Source organism: Chelonoidis abingdonii, chromosome 5 (genome assembly GCF_003597395.2).
Source record: "Chelonoidis abingdonii isolate Lonesome George chromosome 5, CheloAbing_2.0, whole genome shotgun sequence".
NCBI lineage: Eukaryota > Metazoa > Chordata > Testudines > Testudinidae > Chelonoidis > Chelonoidis abingdonii.
The window spans coordinates 11,205,606-11,225,095 of record NC_133773.1 but is presented as its reverse complement, the minus strand read 5'-3'; the positions used below and the strand labels follow the sequence as shown (position 1 = coordinate 11,225,095).

At 47.7% G+C, this 19,490-nt stretch overlaps 1 protein-coding gene across 1 annotated transcript in view; it reads right to left on the bottom strand.

Annotated features, from left to right (window-relative positions):
- Positions 1-18,106, bottom strand: part of SRP72 (signal recognition particle 72) — a 42,396-nt gene extending 24,290 nt beyond the window's left edge. Inside the window, exons 1-5 of the mRNA XM_032782990.2 lie at positions 17,956-18,106; positions 12,883-13,003; positions 6,792-6,915; positions 5,756-5,899; positions 5,189-5,300 (exon numbers count right to left, since the gene is read on the bottom strand). Coding sequence (XP_032638881.1) covers positions 5,189-5,300; positions 5,756-5,899; positions 6,792-6,915; positions 12,883-13,003; positions 17,956-18,067 — 613 coding nt within the window. The 5' untranslated portion in view covers positions 18,068-18,106. The remainder of the gene's footprint in view (positions 1-5,188; positions 5,301-5,755; positions 5,900-6,791; positions 6,916-12,882; positions 13,004-17,955) is intronic.
- Between the last annotated feature and the right edge of the window lie 1,384 nt (positions 18,107-19,490).

The following is a 19,490-nucleotide window of genomic DNA, read 5'->3' as shown; positions in this document are numbered from 1 at the left end:
GGACACCCAGTAGGTAAGAGGCCTGAAGCGTGGAGTGGGCTAAGCAGAAGTCCCACAGAAGGAGGACTTCTTGGCAGAGCGGCGATGACCGGGCTCCACCTTGCTTGTTCAGGTAGAACATGGCCATGGTGTTGTCCGTTAGGACTGCTACGCAGGGCCCATGTAAGTGAGGAAGGAAGGCTTGGCACGTAAGGCGAATCGCCCTGAGCTCTTTGATACTGATGTGCAACAACAGCTTGCTTTCGTGCTATAAGCCCTGCATTGTCAGGCTCTCAAGGTGGGCTCCCCATCCCAGGGCAGACGTGTCTGTGACTAGGGTCAAGGTGGGTTGAGGGGGATGGAACGGGACCCTGGCACCCACCACCTGAGGATCCAGCCACCATCGGAGGGAGCCGAGCGTGCGCTTCGGGACTGTGAGGACCATTTCCAGGCTGTTGCATCCCGGCCGGTAGGCAGACGCCAACCATGTCTGTAGAGGCCTGAGCCTCACCCTGTTGTGTTGTACCACATAGGTACAGGATGCCATGTGACCCAGCAACCTGAGGCACTGTCTTGCTGTGGTGATGGGAAATTTGCAGAGGCTAGTAATTATGCTTGCCATAGCCAAGTGCCGTGCCTCCGGAAGAAAAACTCTCGCCTGGTGTGCATCTACAAACGCTATTGTTTGAGTATGGGAGAGGACAGATTTGCTGACGTTCAGCATGAAGCCCAGGTGAGTGAACGTGTCCGTGGCCAATTGTATCTGAGACTGGACATGTTGATGAGACCGACCCCGTATAAGCCATGGGAAAACGTGCATGCGGTGACGGCGAAGGAAGGCTGCCACAACCGCCATGCACTTGGTAAAGATACAAGAGGCTGTGCACAGGCTGAACGGAAGGGCCACGAACTGATATTGCGCATTGCTCACCATGAAGTGGAGGAAACATCTGTGAGGCGGAATAATCGAAATGTGAAAGTACGTGTCTTTCACATCAAGGGCGGCATACCAGTCTACCGGATTCAGCAAGGGAATGATAGTGGCTAACGAGACCATACGAAACTTCAGGTTGATGATGTGCTTGTTGAGCTTCCTGAGGTCCAGAATTGGCTGTAGGCCTCCCTGTGCTTTGGTGACAAGGAAATAACGGGAGTAGAAACCCTTGCACCTGACCTCCTGAGGCACTTCGTCCATGGCTCCTGAACAAGGAGTTGCTCATGAGAAGGGTCCCTGAAGAGGGACGGGGAAGGAGGGTGGGATGGAGCGGAAATGGATAGAATATCCCATCTATACCATGCGGAGGACCCAATGGTCTGAGGTAATATGGGACCAGGCATGGTAGAAATGGGATAGACGGTTCAGAAACGGGGTGAGAGCTGGTAGTCCGTCCTCAGGCACACCTTCAAAACAGGCGCTTAGGACCCAGGGGAGGCTTAGACTGTCCTTGACCCTGTCCGGTGAGGGAGGGGCGAGATGGTCTATATCGGGAGTATCTGTTTCTCCGACGAGGAAAGTCCTGCCTCAGTCTAGGCGGGAAGGTGCGCTGCTGGGTGGTCTGGGGTTTAAATGGCTTTCATTGGTTAGCTGGGGTATGCATACCTAAAGATTTGATAGTGTTTCTTGTGTCCTTTAAGGTATGCAAGCGGGAATCGATTTGCTTCACAAACAAGCACTGACCATCAAAGGGAAGATCTTGGATGGTGCTTTGGACCTCCGGCGGGAGAGCCGAGGATTGCAGCCAGGCATTGCGTTGCATGGCAATGCCAGAAGCCAGAGTGCGCGCAGCCGCGTCCGCAGCATCGATGGAACCCTGGCAGGAGGTCCAATGGCCCTGAGTTCTGTACGGGCCTCCCCTGGGAGATGATCTTGGAATGTAAGGACCGAAGAGTTAAAGTTGTATCTATTGAGGATCGCCAACTGGTTAGCGATCCTAAGCGAGAGATTCTCTAGCAGAATAAACCTCTCTCACAAAAAGGTCCAGGTGTTTAGCATCCTTGTAGAGTCATAAAATATCAGGGTTGGAAGGGATCTTGAGATTATCTAGTCCAACCCCTGCTCAAAGCAGGACCAATCCCCAGACAGATTTTTGCCCCAGATCCCTAAATGGCCCCCTCAAGGATTGAACTCACAACCCTGGGTTTAGCAGGCCAATGCTGCAAACACTGAACTATCCCTCCCCCTTTGATTTGGGCACAGGCCCTTGCGGGCCTTGCCTTTCTCTGGTGTTTATCACATCCACCACAAGCAAGCATGGGGTGGGGTGAGTGAAAAGGTACTCATAACCCCTGGTGTGAACAAAGTATTTCCTTTCTACCCCCTTGGCTGTGGGAGGAACAGAGGCAGGGGCTTGCCAGAGAGACTTGGCAGGGGCTTGCCAGAGAGACTTGGCATGACTTTGAATAGTCTCGTTCATGGGGAAGGCCACCCTGGAAGGTCCTCCAGGGCCTAAAATGTCCACCATAGGGTCCTCCTCCTCCACAACCTCCTCAACTTGGAGGTTCATATTAAGGGCCACGTGCCAAAGCAGTTTATGGAGGACCCCAAAGTCCATTGGAGGTGGACCAGACAGACATGCCAGCCATGGTCTCATCAGAGGACGACGAAGATGACTCCACTGGGAGAGCCAGGGCGGAGACAGCCTCTTGGTCAGCCGCAGCTATCTCCTCTTGGGCCCCCGGGGTAGCCCATACCATGGGTGCTGACTCCACAGGTTGGTCTGAGTCTGGAGGAGGGCGGCTGAGGGTTGCCTCGGGAGGACAGGTGTCCGAGCGTGACAATGTCCAGGCCCCCGGGGGGCATCTTGGCCCCGATATGCCCAGGGGGTCCAGAACTGCCACTGAGGCTGCCAATTGGGCACTGGGGGGTCTTGTCCGAAGCTTCCCAGGCCCAACTGGGGAATGTCCGAAGCCATGAAGCTCTCCCCGACCTGTCACAAGGGGATTGGGACCACTATGGCCAAGGAGGAGCGATGTGTGAGTGGAGTAAAGGGGGCACCGAGCCCCTTGGTAGCCAAGGGTCATGTGGTGATCGGCACCAGGAGGCTGATCAGCATCAAGAGCAGTGCTGCGATGAAAAGCGGTGCCGCGAGGAAGAGCGGTAGTGGGCCGTGGACTGGTGCCATGGCGACAACCGACGGGGATTGATGTTCCGTGCGGCGACGGTCCGAACAGTGCCGAGAGGTCGCTGAGTGAGACCAGGACCTTGAGTGGGACCACATTCCAGAGTCGACTGCGACCTTGGGTGGGAACAGCTCCGAGGACTGGGGCTGCAAGACCAGTGCCGAGAGTCCAAATGGTGACATGAGTCAGACTCAGAATCATGCCGGGACTCCAAGCACCATGGAGATGCTGGTCTAGGGACTGACAGTCTGAACATCGCCGGCTTGCCCTTGGATGGTACCGGAACTTGGGCTGGGGGTACCAGGGCTGTCATTTCAATGAGCCCTCTAGCGGCCTCAAAGGTATCCAGAGTGGAAGGCAATGTAATCTCCTCCACTTGAACGACACTCTGTGCTAGGCTGGTATATTGCTCGGTCAGGGCTGGAACAACTGCCTCGACCCTAACGAAGGGTCCTCCCAGGGCTTGCTTCTTTCCAGCAACCGGGGAATGGGAACAGTGCCAAGGTGGGCGTTTCTGGGGCCCGGGAGATCATCGGTCCCAAGGTGGGCACGGGATCTTCTGCGGCACCATAATCAGCACCACTGTGGAAGCACTGCGCACCGAGGTGCTCGGGCCCACATCTTGAGATGCCGCAATGCAGACTCCACAAGGAGTTGCTTGAGTCGAATTTCCCTCTTTTCTTGCCCGTGGCTTGAAAGCCTTACAGATTTTACACTTGTCAGCCTGATGGCCCTCCCCCAGACACCTAAGGCAGGAGTCGTGGGGGTCACCCTGCAGGGCAGTTGATTAGTGCTAAACTGCCCTCAACTACTAAGCTACACTTAACACTAACTATTAACAATTAACTAACAACAATTAAGATAAGCTAGGGATTAGTGGAGCACTTGAGAAACCAAGAGACCACTGTTCCAACAACCTACAGGCTGTAAGAAGGAACTGAAAGGGGGTCGGGCCGGCAGAGTTTTATATAGAATGCCATATCGGCGCCACTCCAGGGGACTCCCCAGCCGGCCTGACGGGTAGCTGCTAGGGAAAAAGTTTCCGACTTCCGTGCATGCGGCGCGCGCACATACCTAACTGGAATTGATATGAGCAGTCACTCAGAGAAGAAGGTATTGTTTCTAACACTCCTTCTTGCAAATGGCTGAACTGTTGATACAGAGGTTTTCCAAAAATGCCAGACCTGAGGCAAACACTTGGCCTGGAAAACTTCTGAATGACTGTAGTCTGGCAAAGTTATAAGCAACTGAAAACAGGGCCTTACAATGACAAGTGCTGGGTAGCTTAAAGTATTGATGGTATTGCTGGCTGCACCTATAACATATGGTCTCTTATTAAGCTGACTAAATAAGGGAGTTCAAAGCTTTTCAGTTTTGCAGCTGTTGACGTCAAACCTAAGGCCTGTAACTTGGTTCCTCTTCGCTACTTTCGACTTGTACTTTAAACGTTTATTCTCCTTCCTACACATACTATTGGACAGACTGAAATATAACAATAATAAAACCGGTCTTTCTGAATGTGAAAAATGAAAGTTAGTACGTACACTTGACAGGGCAATCCCCAACTCAGAACATTACTGCACTCTACAGTCTTCAGTGTACTTATAAAACGACTATCTAGGACTTTTAAAACTTCTGCCAATGTGAAGAGATTGCACTGTCAAAATTATAAGCACATACCAAATTGCACTCAGGAATTAAATACCAGTTGGGAGGGAAGACCGAGATGTTATATACAGCTTGCTACTGTAAAATGATGGCAAAACGATAAACTATACATATCTGGAAAGCAAGCGGAAAGCTACAGATTGAAAAGCTATGTACCACATGGGAATTGCAGATAAGAAAACAGTTTGATCTACAATAACTAAAAGTTACTGATATAATAAAAGTTATTCAAGGAATGTTAAGTGCTACCAAGTCCCAACCATTCTTGGCAAACACACTATGGAAACTGTAATAGAAGAACCCTACAGTTGTCCAATCCCACTTTCATTCCAGAATCAAATTCTTGTTCTCTCTCTAAATGTGTTTACAAAGAATGAGTGACAGAGAGATCTATAACACTGCCCCCTCCCCATGTTTTTACCTTCTGCTTTCTGTAGGTTTTCCATTGCCTCATTCAGCCTGCCTTGCCCAATCAATGCACATGCAGCATTGTAACACAGCTCATAGGTAGCTTCTTGGAGGCCCAGATCTTCCTGACATGGAGTGAAATGATTGGGTTAAATGCTTGAAAGACAAATTAAATATAGCCTAATTTTGGATCAGAATTTAAACACATTTGTTTAAAGCCACTTTTATAGGATTACTACAGACACAAATCATAGCTTTTGGCAAACATGCCAACTTAGATTAATATACAACAGAAGATTCATTATGAAATCCACACATGGTGGTGATCTTGAGAGGACATATGCTGTCTAAAAAGCCACGACATGAGTGGTCTTTCCCTTACGCTGCGGGACAAAGCCAAAGGGGAATCTGCAATGGAGCTATCCAACTCCTAGCTGTAGAGCAGTCCTGTTCTTAGGAACTGGAGAATCAGATTAGACCTCAGGGGAGCTGTCCAGGCTGTTTAAGCAGACCGAAAATTGGCAGGGTGGAAGGGGGAACAATCTCTCCCATGTGTGTACACATGCACACACACACTCACTGGCTCCACTTTCTCCCATGTGCTCTGTGCTGCAACCACTGCAGAAAGGTTGGTTTTCCTTTCTTCTTCATAGTCATCTTGGGAGTTCCGGATGAGATCCCGATACACGGCTAAGCATTCGTCATAGCGCTCCAACCTATACAACTGAAAAAGAGACATTGCCCTGCACATTGGCATCCACAACTAGAGACAGCTGAACAAGTGCTGTAAAGTCTAATGCAGAATTTACTTGGGAAAACAGAGTTGATTATGGTCTCTGCCAGCCTCTTCATGGCTGTCTTTAGCACCTCTCCAGGGAGCAAATTAAATGACCACCTTTCAAGCATTGTTTACAGCAAACAACTGTTTCTTCCATATCTTGGGATCATTCTGATCAACTGTGGAAACAAAAGGAGGAGGAAAAGCCTTTTCTCTTCCTCTTTTCAATCCTGATGCTCCAAGGAAGCCCATCCTTGTGTCATTTCACACACAGCTGCTCCTGATGTCACAGAGCTATATGCATGAAGCATGTGCAGAACTAGATCCTAAACCAAGAGCTGACCTGGCTCACAGAGCAGAAAGTAAAGCACTCTCCTCAGGACTGCCCACTTCCCTGGCTGATGGAAATCAAGCAAATCACTTCATTCTAGCCCTGAGGAGAAGCAAGGTGGCCAAACGTACGGCTGCACAGGCACATTTTGGTTCAGTGGCTTCCAGCAAATTCCCCACTTTCCAGAACAGAGGAATGTGATTCATTAGAAGCTGAAATGGATGGAAGTGGGGGAAGATTAATGAGTCAACAAGTGAAAGGATGGCGCTATCTGCCCACACTGACAGTTTGGGATACCCCGGCTAACTAGAAGAGAGGGTGAAATCCTAGGCCCCAGTGAAGTCAGTGGGAGTTTTGTCACTGATTTCATCAGGGTGTTCACTCAGAACATAACAGTTCATTAAGTCATAGCTGAGGGGGAGAAAAGTTTCTTTCTGATTTTTTTCCACCCTCACAAAGCAGAGGGCTCTTGAATGATAGACACCGAGCTTCCAAAACAGTAATTACCACTTGTCCATGAAGCTCCTTCAGTTTGTCTGTCTGCTGGCTGGCACTCTGAATGGTCTTCAGGGCATTTTCAATTCTGTTCAACCTGTATTCACAGTACGCCTTCTCAAAGGTGATAGAGTCACTGCGAAAACAAGGCAGAGACTGATGGCAGGTGCATCACCACAGCACTCATTCAACAACATTTGCCTCCCAAGAGAGCCATGAACCCTTATTTAAGCATCCATAATTACTCTTATAAGACTACCATGTTGTTAGAGGCAGAACAGCATGTGCTGGCACCAGGCTATTTAATTATTTCTCTATTGAGCAGTGACAGTACCTAAAACAGAAAGGAGGGGAACAGAAAAGCCCTACCCCAAAGAAGAATCTAAATTAGCTAAACCAATTCAGACTCCTCAGTACCCTAGATCACCACTTCATGGCATCAAAATCTCCAGGATGTGCAGACTGCCTGTTTATTTTTTGTATAGCATACTTTTCTAAGGTAGAAAAATGAAAAGATTCACTGAATAATCAATGAAGGAAAAGAGGATTGGTCGCTGCTGCATGCAGAAAGGTGTATCACTACAACCCAAAGATACAGATATTCAGTTCTTGCAGACAGAGCAAACGTGATGACACAATCTCTCCTAAACTATAAACTCCAAATCTGATGCTAAGCAATGAAAGCTGTCGAGAAACATCACAATTACAAGGGAGAACCTATGGCAAAACTGTTAGGTTGAATCAGACCTAAAAGGGCACTGTTGACACCAGCAAGCCTTAATATACACTGACCGGGTAGTTTTTATTTAAAAGGAGTCCAGTATAAATTTCCCCAGAAAATTACTGATCAGGTTGAGTGAAAACAAAAAGAAGGGACTAACAACTTCCTGTGACTTTAGCACAGATGCTGTGAGAGAGGTTTGTCCATGTTCATTTTTATTTAAATGTTTTCTGCACTCTAAACATTTCGGGGGGAGGGGGGGGGAGATACAAGGATGGAATAGTAACAAAAAGATTAAAACATGATCCTGGTCACGATAGCCCCAATGAATTAATCAGAACGGACATATCAATTGTGATAAAGAACTTTCTTTGCTCTGGAGAAAACACAATTCAGTGGTTGAGCAAAAAGCTTCAGTTTCATAAAAACAGCCATACTGGGTCAGACCCATGGTCCATCTAGATCATATCCTGTCTCTAACAGTGATCAGAGCTTCAACAGGAGCATACAGAACAGGGAAATTGGGAGAAATACACCTGTCTTCCACTCCTGACTTCTATGCAGTGTCGTCGTAGCAGTGTCAGTCCCAGGATATTAGATGTTCAATATCCTGGAACTGACACAGCTATAACTGTGTTGTATGACACTACATACAACACTGGAAGATATTGAAGTTAGCCGCCTGAAACAGAAACACCTCAACATGAAGAACAAGGAAGCAAAACTTAATAGCAACATCTATTTCCTGAGCAAATGCAAGAAACAAAACATCATCCCCAGCGGCCTTGCCATCTATAACCCTCTGACCGCTACTCCTGGCTTCTGGCAGTCAGAAGTTCAGGGTCACCCTGAGGATGGGGCTGCATCCCTACCCATTTTGGCTAATGGCCACTGATAAACCCACCCTCCATGAACTTCTCTATTTTTGAATCCAGTTATACTTTTGGCCATCATAGCAACCCATTGCTATGAGTTCCACAGGTTAGTTGTGCGCTGTGTGAAGAAGTATTTCCTTTTGTTTGTTTTCAGCCTGCTGCTTATTAATTTCATTGGGCGACTCCCTGGTTTTTATATTGTGGATAATGGTAAATGACACTTCTCTATTCACTTTTTCCACACCATTCATGATTTTATACATTACTAGGATATCCTCACTTGGTCATCTCTTTTCTAAGATGAACAGCCCTAATCTTTTTAGCCTCTCCTTATATGGAAGCTGTTCCATATCCTGGATCATCTTTGTTGCCTTTCTTTGAACCTTTTCCAGTTCCACTATATCCTTTTTGAGATGGGCCACCCAAAACTGAACATAGTATTCAAGGTGTGGGAGCACCATAGATTTATACAGTGGCATTATGATATTTTGTGTCTTATTTTCTATCCCTTTTATAATAATTCCTAATATACTGCTAGTCTTTTTCACCACTGTTGATTACAAGAGCTCTCTTTTGAGTGGGAACAGTTAATTTAGATCCACTCGTGTGTTCTTGGGATTATTTTTTCTAATGTGCATTATTTGCACTTATCAATGAATTTCATCTGCCATTTTGTTGCCCAGTCACCCAGTTTTGTGAGATCCCTTTGTAATTCTTCACAGTCTTCTTGGGATTTAACTATTTTGAATCATTTTGTATCATCCGCAAACTTTGCCACCTCACTGTTCACACTTTTTTCCAGCTCATTAATGAATATATTGAACAGCACATGTCCCAGTACAGTTCCTTGGAGAACCCTGCTGTTCGTCCCTCTTCATAGTGAAGACTAATCATTTAGTCCTACCCTTTGTTTCTTATCTTTTAACCAGTTACTAATCCATGAGGACAACCTTCCTCTTATCCCATGACTGCTTACTTTGCTTAAGAGCCTTTGGTAAGGGAACCTGTCAAATCAGTGTTACATTAGCTACCATCCAATCATCTCATACAGAGGTTTGTTTCAGCAATAAATTATATACTACAATTAACAGTTCTGCAATTTCACATTTGAGTTCCTTCAGAACTCTTGAATGAATACCATCTGGTCTTGGTGACTTATTATCATTTAATTTATCAATTTGTTCTAAAACTTCTTCTACTGACACATGACTGCAGGACAGAACTTCAGATTTGTTGCCCAAAAAGAACAGCTCTGATGTGCTCACCGTAGGACTAAATCAAGAACTGACACTGTGTTTCTGGGTTCCAGGACTAGCTGCTCCAAGAAGCAGCTGTTTATGGAGTCCAGAAATTATGTCTCTGCATCATGAGGTAATATTTACTCTGTCAATATGAGGATAGTTGAAATCACCCTTTATCATTATTGCGCCTTCTGCTTTTGAAGTCTCTCTGACTTTCTCAGCATTTCACGATCACTTTCAGGTGGTCAGAAGTATATTCCTACTGATAGACCAGACGTGGGCAAACTACAGCCCGCAAGCCACATCCAGCCCACGGGACTGTCCTGCCCGGCTCCTGAGCCCCCGGCTGGGGAGCCTAGTCCCCAGCCCCTCCCCTGCAATCCCCACCTCCCCTGCAGCCATGCCGCCGCACAGGTCATGCTCTGGCCTGCCACTCCCGCTAGGCAGCATGGGGAGCGCAACTGGCTCTGGCTGGGTGTCGCGGATGCGAGCTCCTGCTGCTGGTAAGGGGGCAGTGAGGTTGGGTAAGGGAGTGGGGACAGAGGTTCTGGGGGGGGGGCAGTCAGAGGATGGGGAACAGGGAGGGTTAGGAGTGAGAGTCCCAGAGTGGGGGCTCTCAGGGGACGGGGATGTAGATAGGGGTCAGGAGGGCAGTCAGGGGACAGGAAGCGGAGGGGGTTGGATCACGGGGGGCAGTTAGGGGTGGGGGATCCCAGGAGGGGGTGGCCAGGGGACAAGGAGCAGTGGGTGGGAGTCCTGGGGGGGCTATCAGGGGGCAGGGGTGTGAATAGGGGTCGGGACACACAAGGAGCAGGGGGGTTGGATGGGTAAGGGGTTTTGCGGGGGGCAGTCAGGTGGCAGGAAGTGGAAAGGGATGGATAGGGCGGAGGCCAGGCTGTTTGGGGTGGCACAGCCTTCCCTACCCAGCCCTCCATATAGTTGTGCAACCCCGATGTGGCCTTCGGGCCAAAAAGTTTGCCCAACCTTGTGCTAGACGCTTTTTATTCAAACATGGAATTTCTATCCACAGAGATTCTATTCACAGAAATTTGAAAAAAGAAAAAAAAAAAGATTTTTGCTGTACTTGGCTCTAGACTTTTTTCCCCACATATAGTGCCACCATCCACCAGCACAACCTACTCTGCATTCCTATATATTTTGTACCTTGGTGCTACCTGGTCCAATTGTCGTCATTACACCAAGTTTCCATTATGTCTGTTATATAAATATCCTCATCTATTGACAAGCATTCTAGCTCACTGATCTTAGTATTTAAACTCCTTGCATTTGCATATAAGCACTTATACATTTTGTCTTCACGTATTATTTTTAAATGGGATTTATTTAATTTGACTGTTTCTCACTAGTTCCTACCTGTACTTTCCCAATTTCTTACCTATCCTCTTTACTAGGCTATAGATATCTCCTTCATCATTCCTAAGGTATGACTCTGCCCAAACTGTGTGCTCCTCTGTACCTGTTGGTTTTCTCTTAGCCCTTAGTTTAAAAAATCCTCTACGACCCTTTTTTAATTATATATGCTAGCAGTCTGGTTCCATTTTGGTGTAGGTGGAGACCATCCTTCCTGTATAGGCCACTCCTTCACAAAAGGTTCCCCAGCTTCTAATAAACCTAAACCCGTCCTTCCTACACCTTTGTCTCATCTGCACATTGAGACCTTGCAATTCTGCTTGTTTGCTTGGCCTGGCATGTGAAACTAGAAGCATTTCAGAGGATGCTACCATGGAGACCCTGGATTTTAATCTCTTACCTAGCAGCCTACATTTGGCTTCGCTTCCCTATGTCTTTGGTACCTACATGTACCACAACCACCAACTCCATCCCAGTATATCTATAAGGCTATCTACGTGTCTCATGCGATCCACTATTATCACACTCACAGGTAATTTCCCATTAGGTTCTCCCAGTCCTCACAAGTGTGTGCATATATATATTATGTATTTTTTACACAAACAGAATGAAAGTTGCTTTGTTATTTGAGCTATGAGTGTACAAAGAGGCAAGGAATTAAGGCTAAAATCTAGATTAATTTCTTTACATTCACATTAGTGGTTATAAATAAGGAATATGAGAACATACTTTTAGTGTCTACGCTGGTATTACAACAATAATCAGTTCTACAGCCTTTCCCTCCATGCATACTTCTTTCTTTCCCATAGGGAAGTGACTCTGACAGTATATACATTAGTTTTGCTAACAGAGAGTTCTTATATAGCAGTTTTCATCTTAAGCAACTGCACAGACACTAGGCTGCAAACAGCCCTGTGAGGCAGGAAGGTAACATTTATCACTGTCATTTCACAGAAGGAAAAATGGAGACAAGGAGAGGTATGGGCCACAGTCTTGGGAACACTTACGCACATTCTGAACTTTATTCATCTGAACAGCTCCACTGTCTTCAACAGGAGTGCTTATGAGAGTAAGGGCATGTCTACACTACAATCTTACCTTTACCTGTGTTAGGTTGACTTACAGACACCACAATAATTACTGCGGTGGCTGATGTTCACACTACTTTCTGTCAGTGGTGCACATCCTCACTAGGAGTGCTTCCATTGACTAGAGAGGGGCAGTGTGGAGAACAGCTGGGCTTTCAGCTCTCCACACAGCTCCACAATGGAAACCCAGCTGCCCCCCAAGGCTTTTTGCCTCCATGCTCCCAGTGAGGAGTGGGGGGAAGTCACCCAAGGCTTCTCACCTCTGGCAAGTAGATTGCACCCAGAATTCGGTCACCTGCCAGTTTGCCAGTGGGGAGCTGGGATCCTGGGGGCCAGTAGGGCTCCCAGAGGGGAACAGGGAGCTCAGGTGGCAGCCCGGCTTAGAGCAGAGACCTGCCAGCAGCCCAGTAAGGGAGCCAGGAGCCAGCTTCCTTGTCAATTTCAAAGCTCCACTGAATGACAGCCAACAGCAGATATAAGGAATGCAGTGTCTACACAGATGCTACGTAGCCATAACTACACCATTATAAAGCCTACACCTTTAATGGCTGTGGAGTTGTGTCGGAGTAGTAAGGTACTTACATTGGCAGGAGCAAGGCTGTGGTTTGTACACTGACATAGTTAGGTTGACGTAAGCTCCCTTACGTCGACCTGTGTAGTGTAGACCAAGCCTAAAGTTAAGCATGTCAAGCACTGAAAACTTCAGCAACAGCCATTGCCCACCAGCACCACCCTCCTACCTAGACTAGCAGCTTCCTGGGGCTCGTGCTTTTTTCCTTTGCAGGAGCCTCTAGGGCTACCACTCACCTGGTTAACACTTTGGTGTGTGTGTGGATTACACTTAGGGCTTCCTTGAAGCTTCCATTCTGAATGAGACAGACCACTTTGCAGTGAAGGGCAGTCACATCATCCTTGTTGATCTGCAACACTTGGGGAAGCAAAGAGAGTTATCACAATATCTAACTCCATTCCTTCTTCCCATTAAAAACTGAGTCCGTCAAATTAAAATCCAGACAATGTCTCAGACCTTGTCTAGACTAGAAAGCTGACCTGCTTTAACAATCCCAGTGAGACAGAAGTGGCCAAAAATCCCTGGAGTGGATGCAAGTATAGTGGTATAAAAGTACATATACTGGTATCGCTCATTCTGGTTTAGGGAACAAAGGCTATACCAGTATAAAATACCTTTATACTGCTAAAACTGCCTCCACAGTAGGGTTTATACCAGTATTACAGGTAAGAATAAATACATAAATTATACAATTAATTGCCAGTTATACTGGTAGAATTTTTTTTAGCGCAGACCAAGCCTTGATGTCAGATAAGTGTGAAAGTGTCTGAGGGCTAGATAGTACGAGGGTTACTGCACTCGCAGTCACCCTGCAGACCAGAGGTCAAAACCTGACTAGCAGGTTCTCAAGACCTGGGCATCATCAATTCTGCAATCCCTACTCAGGAACAAAAGGGCAAGCGCACTGACGAAAAAACAGAGCAAGTCCAGATTGACAAGAGGATTAATTTCAGGACTCAGAGATTTGCTATCGGGGAAAAACAGCAGGGAAAAATTTAGAACATAGTTTGTATTTTTGGCATACAACATTAATTGTTGACAGTTTGACGGGGGGGGGGGGGGGGAACAGTTCCACTCCTTCTCCCCAAAACATGTGAAAGAGAAAAGTACATGCTCTTTCCCTATACCACTCTTGCTTTGGTATCTAAAGTGGTGTAGTCTAACAGTCATATGATAACACCCTTCAAACCTGATTGTCCAAACTCCAAACCTGCGCACACAGACCAAGGCTCCTTCTGCCAGACGAAATCTCGCAGGGCTGAAGCTCCCTGGGTGCCACTCAACAATCCCAAACTCTGATTTGACAAAGCTTATGGGAACGCCTACCAAACTTACAAGAATCTGAATTCTAATACATTTATGGAGACAGAACAAGGTGAATTTAACACCTAGAAAACGTCAGGCTCTTCGGGAATCTTATCTAGGCCACATAGCTAAACTTAACCAACCTACATCCTAAACACAATCAAACTACAGCCTCTGATGCAGGACTAGGGCTTAAATATGCATCCTTCATCTCTTGCTTCTCCTTCCATCAGTTCTCCCTCTTTTCCTCTCTCTTACCAAGGTTAGCCTGATTGCAAACCAATAGATTTATGAAGCCACATCATATTTTAGCAATGGAACTGTTCACATATTACTACTCAATAAAATATAGTCTGCAACTTGCTACTGTACTGTAGATGCTTTTCTTTATTATTTGTTTTACTGTAGAGCCTATAACCCAGGGCCCCATTGTGCTGGGCACTGTAGAAACACAATAGAGACAATCCCTGCCTGGAAGACCTTACAATCTAAGTGTAAAGTTACAAACAAGTGGATAAATGAAAAGATGAGGGGAGCACTACGAAAGAATAAAACTAAAGAAGTCAGCATGAAAAGCAGTGGTCACAGAAAACCAGCTGCCTGACCACCAGCATTATCCTCACGGGACCTATATGACACTGGGGCCCTGATCCTAAAATCAGATCCATGCAGGCAGGCTTCTAAGAACATGCAATGCCTAACTGAGATTGATGAAGTTCTGCCTACACAGACCCAATTGCAGAATCAGGATCCTGGGAGCCAAGGACAAACACAAATATCTGTAGACAGAGAGGATCTCAATACAGTAAGATGTGATGTAATGAAAGTCACTTGAGATGGTTTTCAAACTGCGGGGGGCCTGGAGGAACATTTGGGTGGATGGATGGCGACGCCAGGCAGCTTCGGCTTCAGACGGCTGTATTTTAAAGAATCCTTATTGAGGTTGCAGGAACAAACCATCCCGATGTGTAGAAAGAATAGTATTATGGCAGTTGACCAGCTTGGCTTAACAGTGAAATACTTGCTGATCTTAAACACAAAAGAGAAGCTTACAAGAAGGGGAAGATTGGACAAATGACCAGGGAGGAGTATAAAAATATTGCTCAGGCATGCAGGAGTGAAATCAGAAAGGCCAAATCACACTTGGAGTTGCAGCTTAGCAAGAGATGTTAAGAGTAACAAGAAGGGTTTCTTCAGCTATGTTAGCAACAAGAAAGTCAAACCAAGTGTGGGCCCCTTACTGAATGAGGGAGGCAACAGAGGATGTGGAAAAAGCTAATGTACTCAATGCTTTTTTGCCTCTGTCTTCACGAACAAGGTCAGCTCCCAGACTGCTGCACTGGACAGCCCAGCATGGGGAGGAGGTGATCAGTCATCTGTGGAGAAAGAAGTGGTTTTGGGCTATTTAGAAAAGCTTGATGGGCACTAATCCATGGGACCGGATGCGCTGCATCCCAGGGTGCTAAAGGAGTTGGCGGATGTGATTGCAGAGATATTAGCCATTATCTATGAAAACTCATGGCGATCAGGGGAGGTCCCGGATGACTGGAAAAAGGCTAATGTAGTGCCTATCTTTAAAAAAGGGAAGGAGGAGGATCCGGGGAACTACAGGCCAATCAGTCTGACCTCAGTCCCTCGAAAAATCACGGAGCAGGTCCTCAAGGAATCAATTCTGAAGCACTTAGAGGAGAGGAAAGTGATGAGGAACAGTCAGCATGGATTCACCAAGGGCAAGCAATGCCTGACTAACCTAATTGCCTTCAATGAGATAACTGGGTCTATGGATGAGGGGAAAGCAGTGGATGTGTTATTCCTTAACTATAGCAAAGCTTTTGATACAATCTTTGACAGTATTCTTGCTGGCAAGTTAAAGAAGTATGGCCTGGATGAATAGACTATAAGATGGATAGAAAGCTGGCTAGATCATCAGGCTCAATGGGTAGCGATGAACAGCTCCATGTCTAGATGGCAGTCGGTATCAAGAAGAGTGCCCCAAGGGTTGGTCCTGGGGCCGGTTTTGTTCAACATCTTTATTAATGATCGGGAGGATGGCGTGGACTGCACCCTCAGCAAGTTTGCAGATGACACTAAACTGGGAGGAGAGGTAGATACACTGGAGGGTAGAGATAGGATACAGAGGGACCTAGACAAATTATAGGATTGGGCCAAAAGAAATATAATGAGGTTCAACAAGGACAAGTGCTGAGTCCTGCACTTAGGATGAAAGAATCCCATTCACTGTTACAGACTAGGGACCGAATGGCTAGGAAGCAGTTCTGCAGAAAACAACCTAGGGGTTACAGTGGACGACAAGCTGGATATGAGTCAATAGTGTGCCCTTGTTGCCAAGAAGGCTAACGGCATTTTGGGCTGTATAAGTAGGGGCATTGCCAGCAGATCAAGGGACATGATCATTCCCCTCTATTCGACATTGGTGAGGCCTCATCTGGAGTACTGTGTCCAGTTTTGGGCCCCACACTACAAGAAGGATGTGGAAAAATTGGAAAGTCAGCGGAGGGCAACAAAAATGATTAGGGGGCTAGAGCACATGACTTATGAGGAGAGGCTGAGGGAACCGAAATTGTTTAGTGTGCAGAAGAGAAGAATGAGGGGGGATTTGATAGCTGCTTTCAACTACCTGAAAGGAGGTTCCAAAGAGGATGGATCTACACTGTTCTCAGTGATGACAAAACAAGGAGTAATGGACTCAAGTTGCAGTGGGGGAGGTTTAGGTTGGATATTAGGAAAAACTTTTTCACTAGGAAGATAGTGAAGCACTAGAATGGGTTACCTAGGGATGTGATGGAATCTCCTTTCTCAGAGGTTTTTAAGGTCAGGCTTGACAAAGGCCTGGCTGGGATGATTTATTTGGGGATTGGTCCTGCTTTGAGCAGGGGGTTGGACTAGATGACCTCTGAGGTCCCTTCCAACCCTGATATTCTGTGATTCTGTGACTGGGAGAGGACATGCCACCTTCACCTCACCCTTTTTTGTCAAGGCTGGGGGGAGCACAACTGAAAATTTTAACTCAAAAGGGGGGCTCAGCTCAAAAAGTTTGAAAACTGTTTAGCTAGACTATACTATCTAGCACAGAGCCACATCTTAGGCGACTTCCCTGCTAATGGTGATACATGCGTATATAGCTGAAATTTTCTAAGTTATTGGGCAAACAGGCTCTCTTACTCTTTGTTCAGTCATGTCAAATATCAGGCTGGAGGGTCTCAAGCACCAGGTATGGAGGGTAACAGGCTCTCCCTGCCTTTGTTATGATTGTGCTGTCTTTTAACAAACAGAGGCCTAGGAATGCAGGTGGGTGTTCAAGTCCAGTTGTTCGCAATCAGAGGGGTTCGCAGATCTTTAGGGGGAGGGGAGTAAATCAACTGCACTAAATATGTAGCCTGTTGTAAAACTAGGCAACTAAAAAGTACCAACAAAGTCAGTACAAACTACAATGTAAAGAGAAAGTCCACAATATTTCAGTGACGTCTCCATCCTTGTGTCTGACTCCGTCAGCCAGTAATTTATAAGTGAGGTGAAATGGGGGGGGTCCATAAGACCCATGGACCTGCTGAAAGGGGCACAGTGTGCAAAGGCCCATCAAACTGGAGCCGGTGTAGCGTGGTAAGTGCTCTGCAGGCACTGCCCGGGAGACAGCCGGAGCGCAGCGTGTCTGTTACACGTCGGCATATGGCACCTGCCTGCCCAGCCAGCTGCAAGGAGCCCTGCACCGGGCCGGGGGGAGGACAGGCCTGGGCTGGGCAGCGCTGCCCAGCACCGCGCGCGGGGCCGGCGGGGGGCAGGTCCCGACACCCCACAACCGGTATCCGCCGGTCGACGGACGGGGGACTGAGGGGCTCGACCCGGCCCAAGGCACGTGCCGCGGGCACCCCCCCGCGCCACCCTGCGCGCGGCTCGGACCGGCCCACCCAGGCTGGCGGAGACTCGCGGACTGACCCATTCCCCCCCGCGCGGGGGAGAGGAAGAGCTGCGGGCGCGGGACTCACGCTTGTTGAGAGACTTGAGCGCGCGGCCGAAGTCTCCGTTCTGGCCGCTCCGATTCACCTCGGTCCACAGCGCCGCCGCCGTCCCCGCGCCGCCCGCCGCCGCCGCCGCCATCTTGTGAACGGGGAGAGATGGGAGGTGGCTCGTTACCTTTCCCCCGGAAGCTGACGCGTGCCCGCGGGGGGGCGGGACCGGGGCGCATGTCGCCGTCAGCGCCGGAGGCGGGGCAGGGCTACAAGGCCCGGGGCTGTAGACGCTCGGTTCGGGGGCGGGGCTGGCTCGAGCCCCACGTCGGGCCAGCGCTTATAGCCAGGCCCAGGGGGCGCTGCCGGGGAAAGCGCGCCCCCCTCCGGCCTACCCAGCAGCTGCGCTGGTGGCGCCTCGCCCTCTGGCTTCGCGGGAAGTACCTCGGGCAGCTCGCCGGGACCCTGGCGCACGCCAGAGCCCGTGTGCCGGGGAATCGTGTCACAGGCTCTCCGCTGGGCAAAGCTCATGTCCTCAGCGTGCTGTTCCCAAAGCCGGCCTGCGTTTGGCTCGCGTGGTGCAGGACTCCTTTAGGCTCCGTCTGACACTGGAATTTTAAAATGTTCAGAGCAAGACTTGCATCAAGGGAGAGCTACAGGCATTTGACCGGTGCTGGACAACAGACTTTGTTACCTCTAGGGCTTAGTCACACAATATTTTCCAGCCTCGTATGTCTAGAGACAGCTTTGTTACCTGGGGTAGTGGGCCTCCAGCCCGTCTCTTTGCGTCAAACAAGGTACTTAGGGAAAGTTTAGAGCTGGATCAGAAGTTTTCGTTCTGCCCTGTTTCCAGTGGGTTGAATGAAACTACAGAGCAGGTGCTGAATCCCTCCTGAACTTTCGGAACACTGGAATTTCATTCCATCTTGACTCCTGCTGAAAGCTCCATCCCCTCTCTAATTGGTCATTATGGCTGTCTGCTTTAGTCTTTCTGTAGCATTTTTTATAAGTAGTGCCTTTCCCAGCTATTCTCTGTATGCATTGGCCCCTTCTGACTGTAAAAATCTATAACTTGAGAGAAAATATTGTAAAAATCTAAGATGCATTTGATTTCAACGTTTGCACTGCATCACTTTTTAGTTAGAATAGCTACTCTTGTGGCAATATTTCTCTCAAAATTTGGCAAAATTTCATTTGTATCTCTTAAGCACACCTGCAAAATTGATTTAAAAGGAGACAACTTTTCTGAAAGTACCGTATCATTGTTACGAGAGAAGAAAAATACTTACAAAACCATAAGCTAGATATTGTTAGCTGCATTTTACAGAGTGGGAAATTGAGGCAGGGAGACTTATACAATCACAAAGCCAACCTCTAAATCTCTCTTTTTTCCCACTGAAAAGCAGATAGTACCTGCTTCCTGGCTCTGTATGCATTGCTTGAAGTTGTAGCATGGTCCAGTGGATGCATTAGTGGACTGGGAAGCAGAAGACCTTGGAGCTAATCCTAAATCTGCCATTGACTTGCTACTTGGGCACACCATTTCACCTCACTGTGCCTCTTGTTTCCCATTC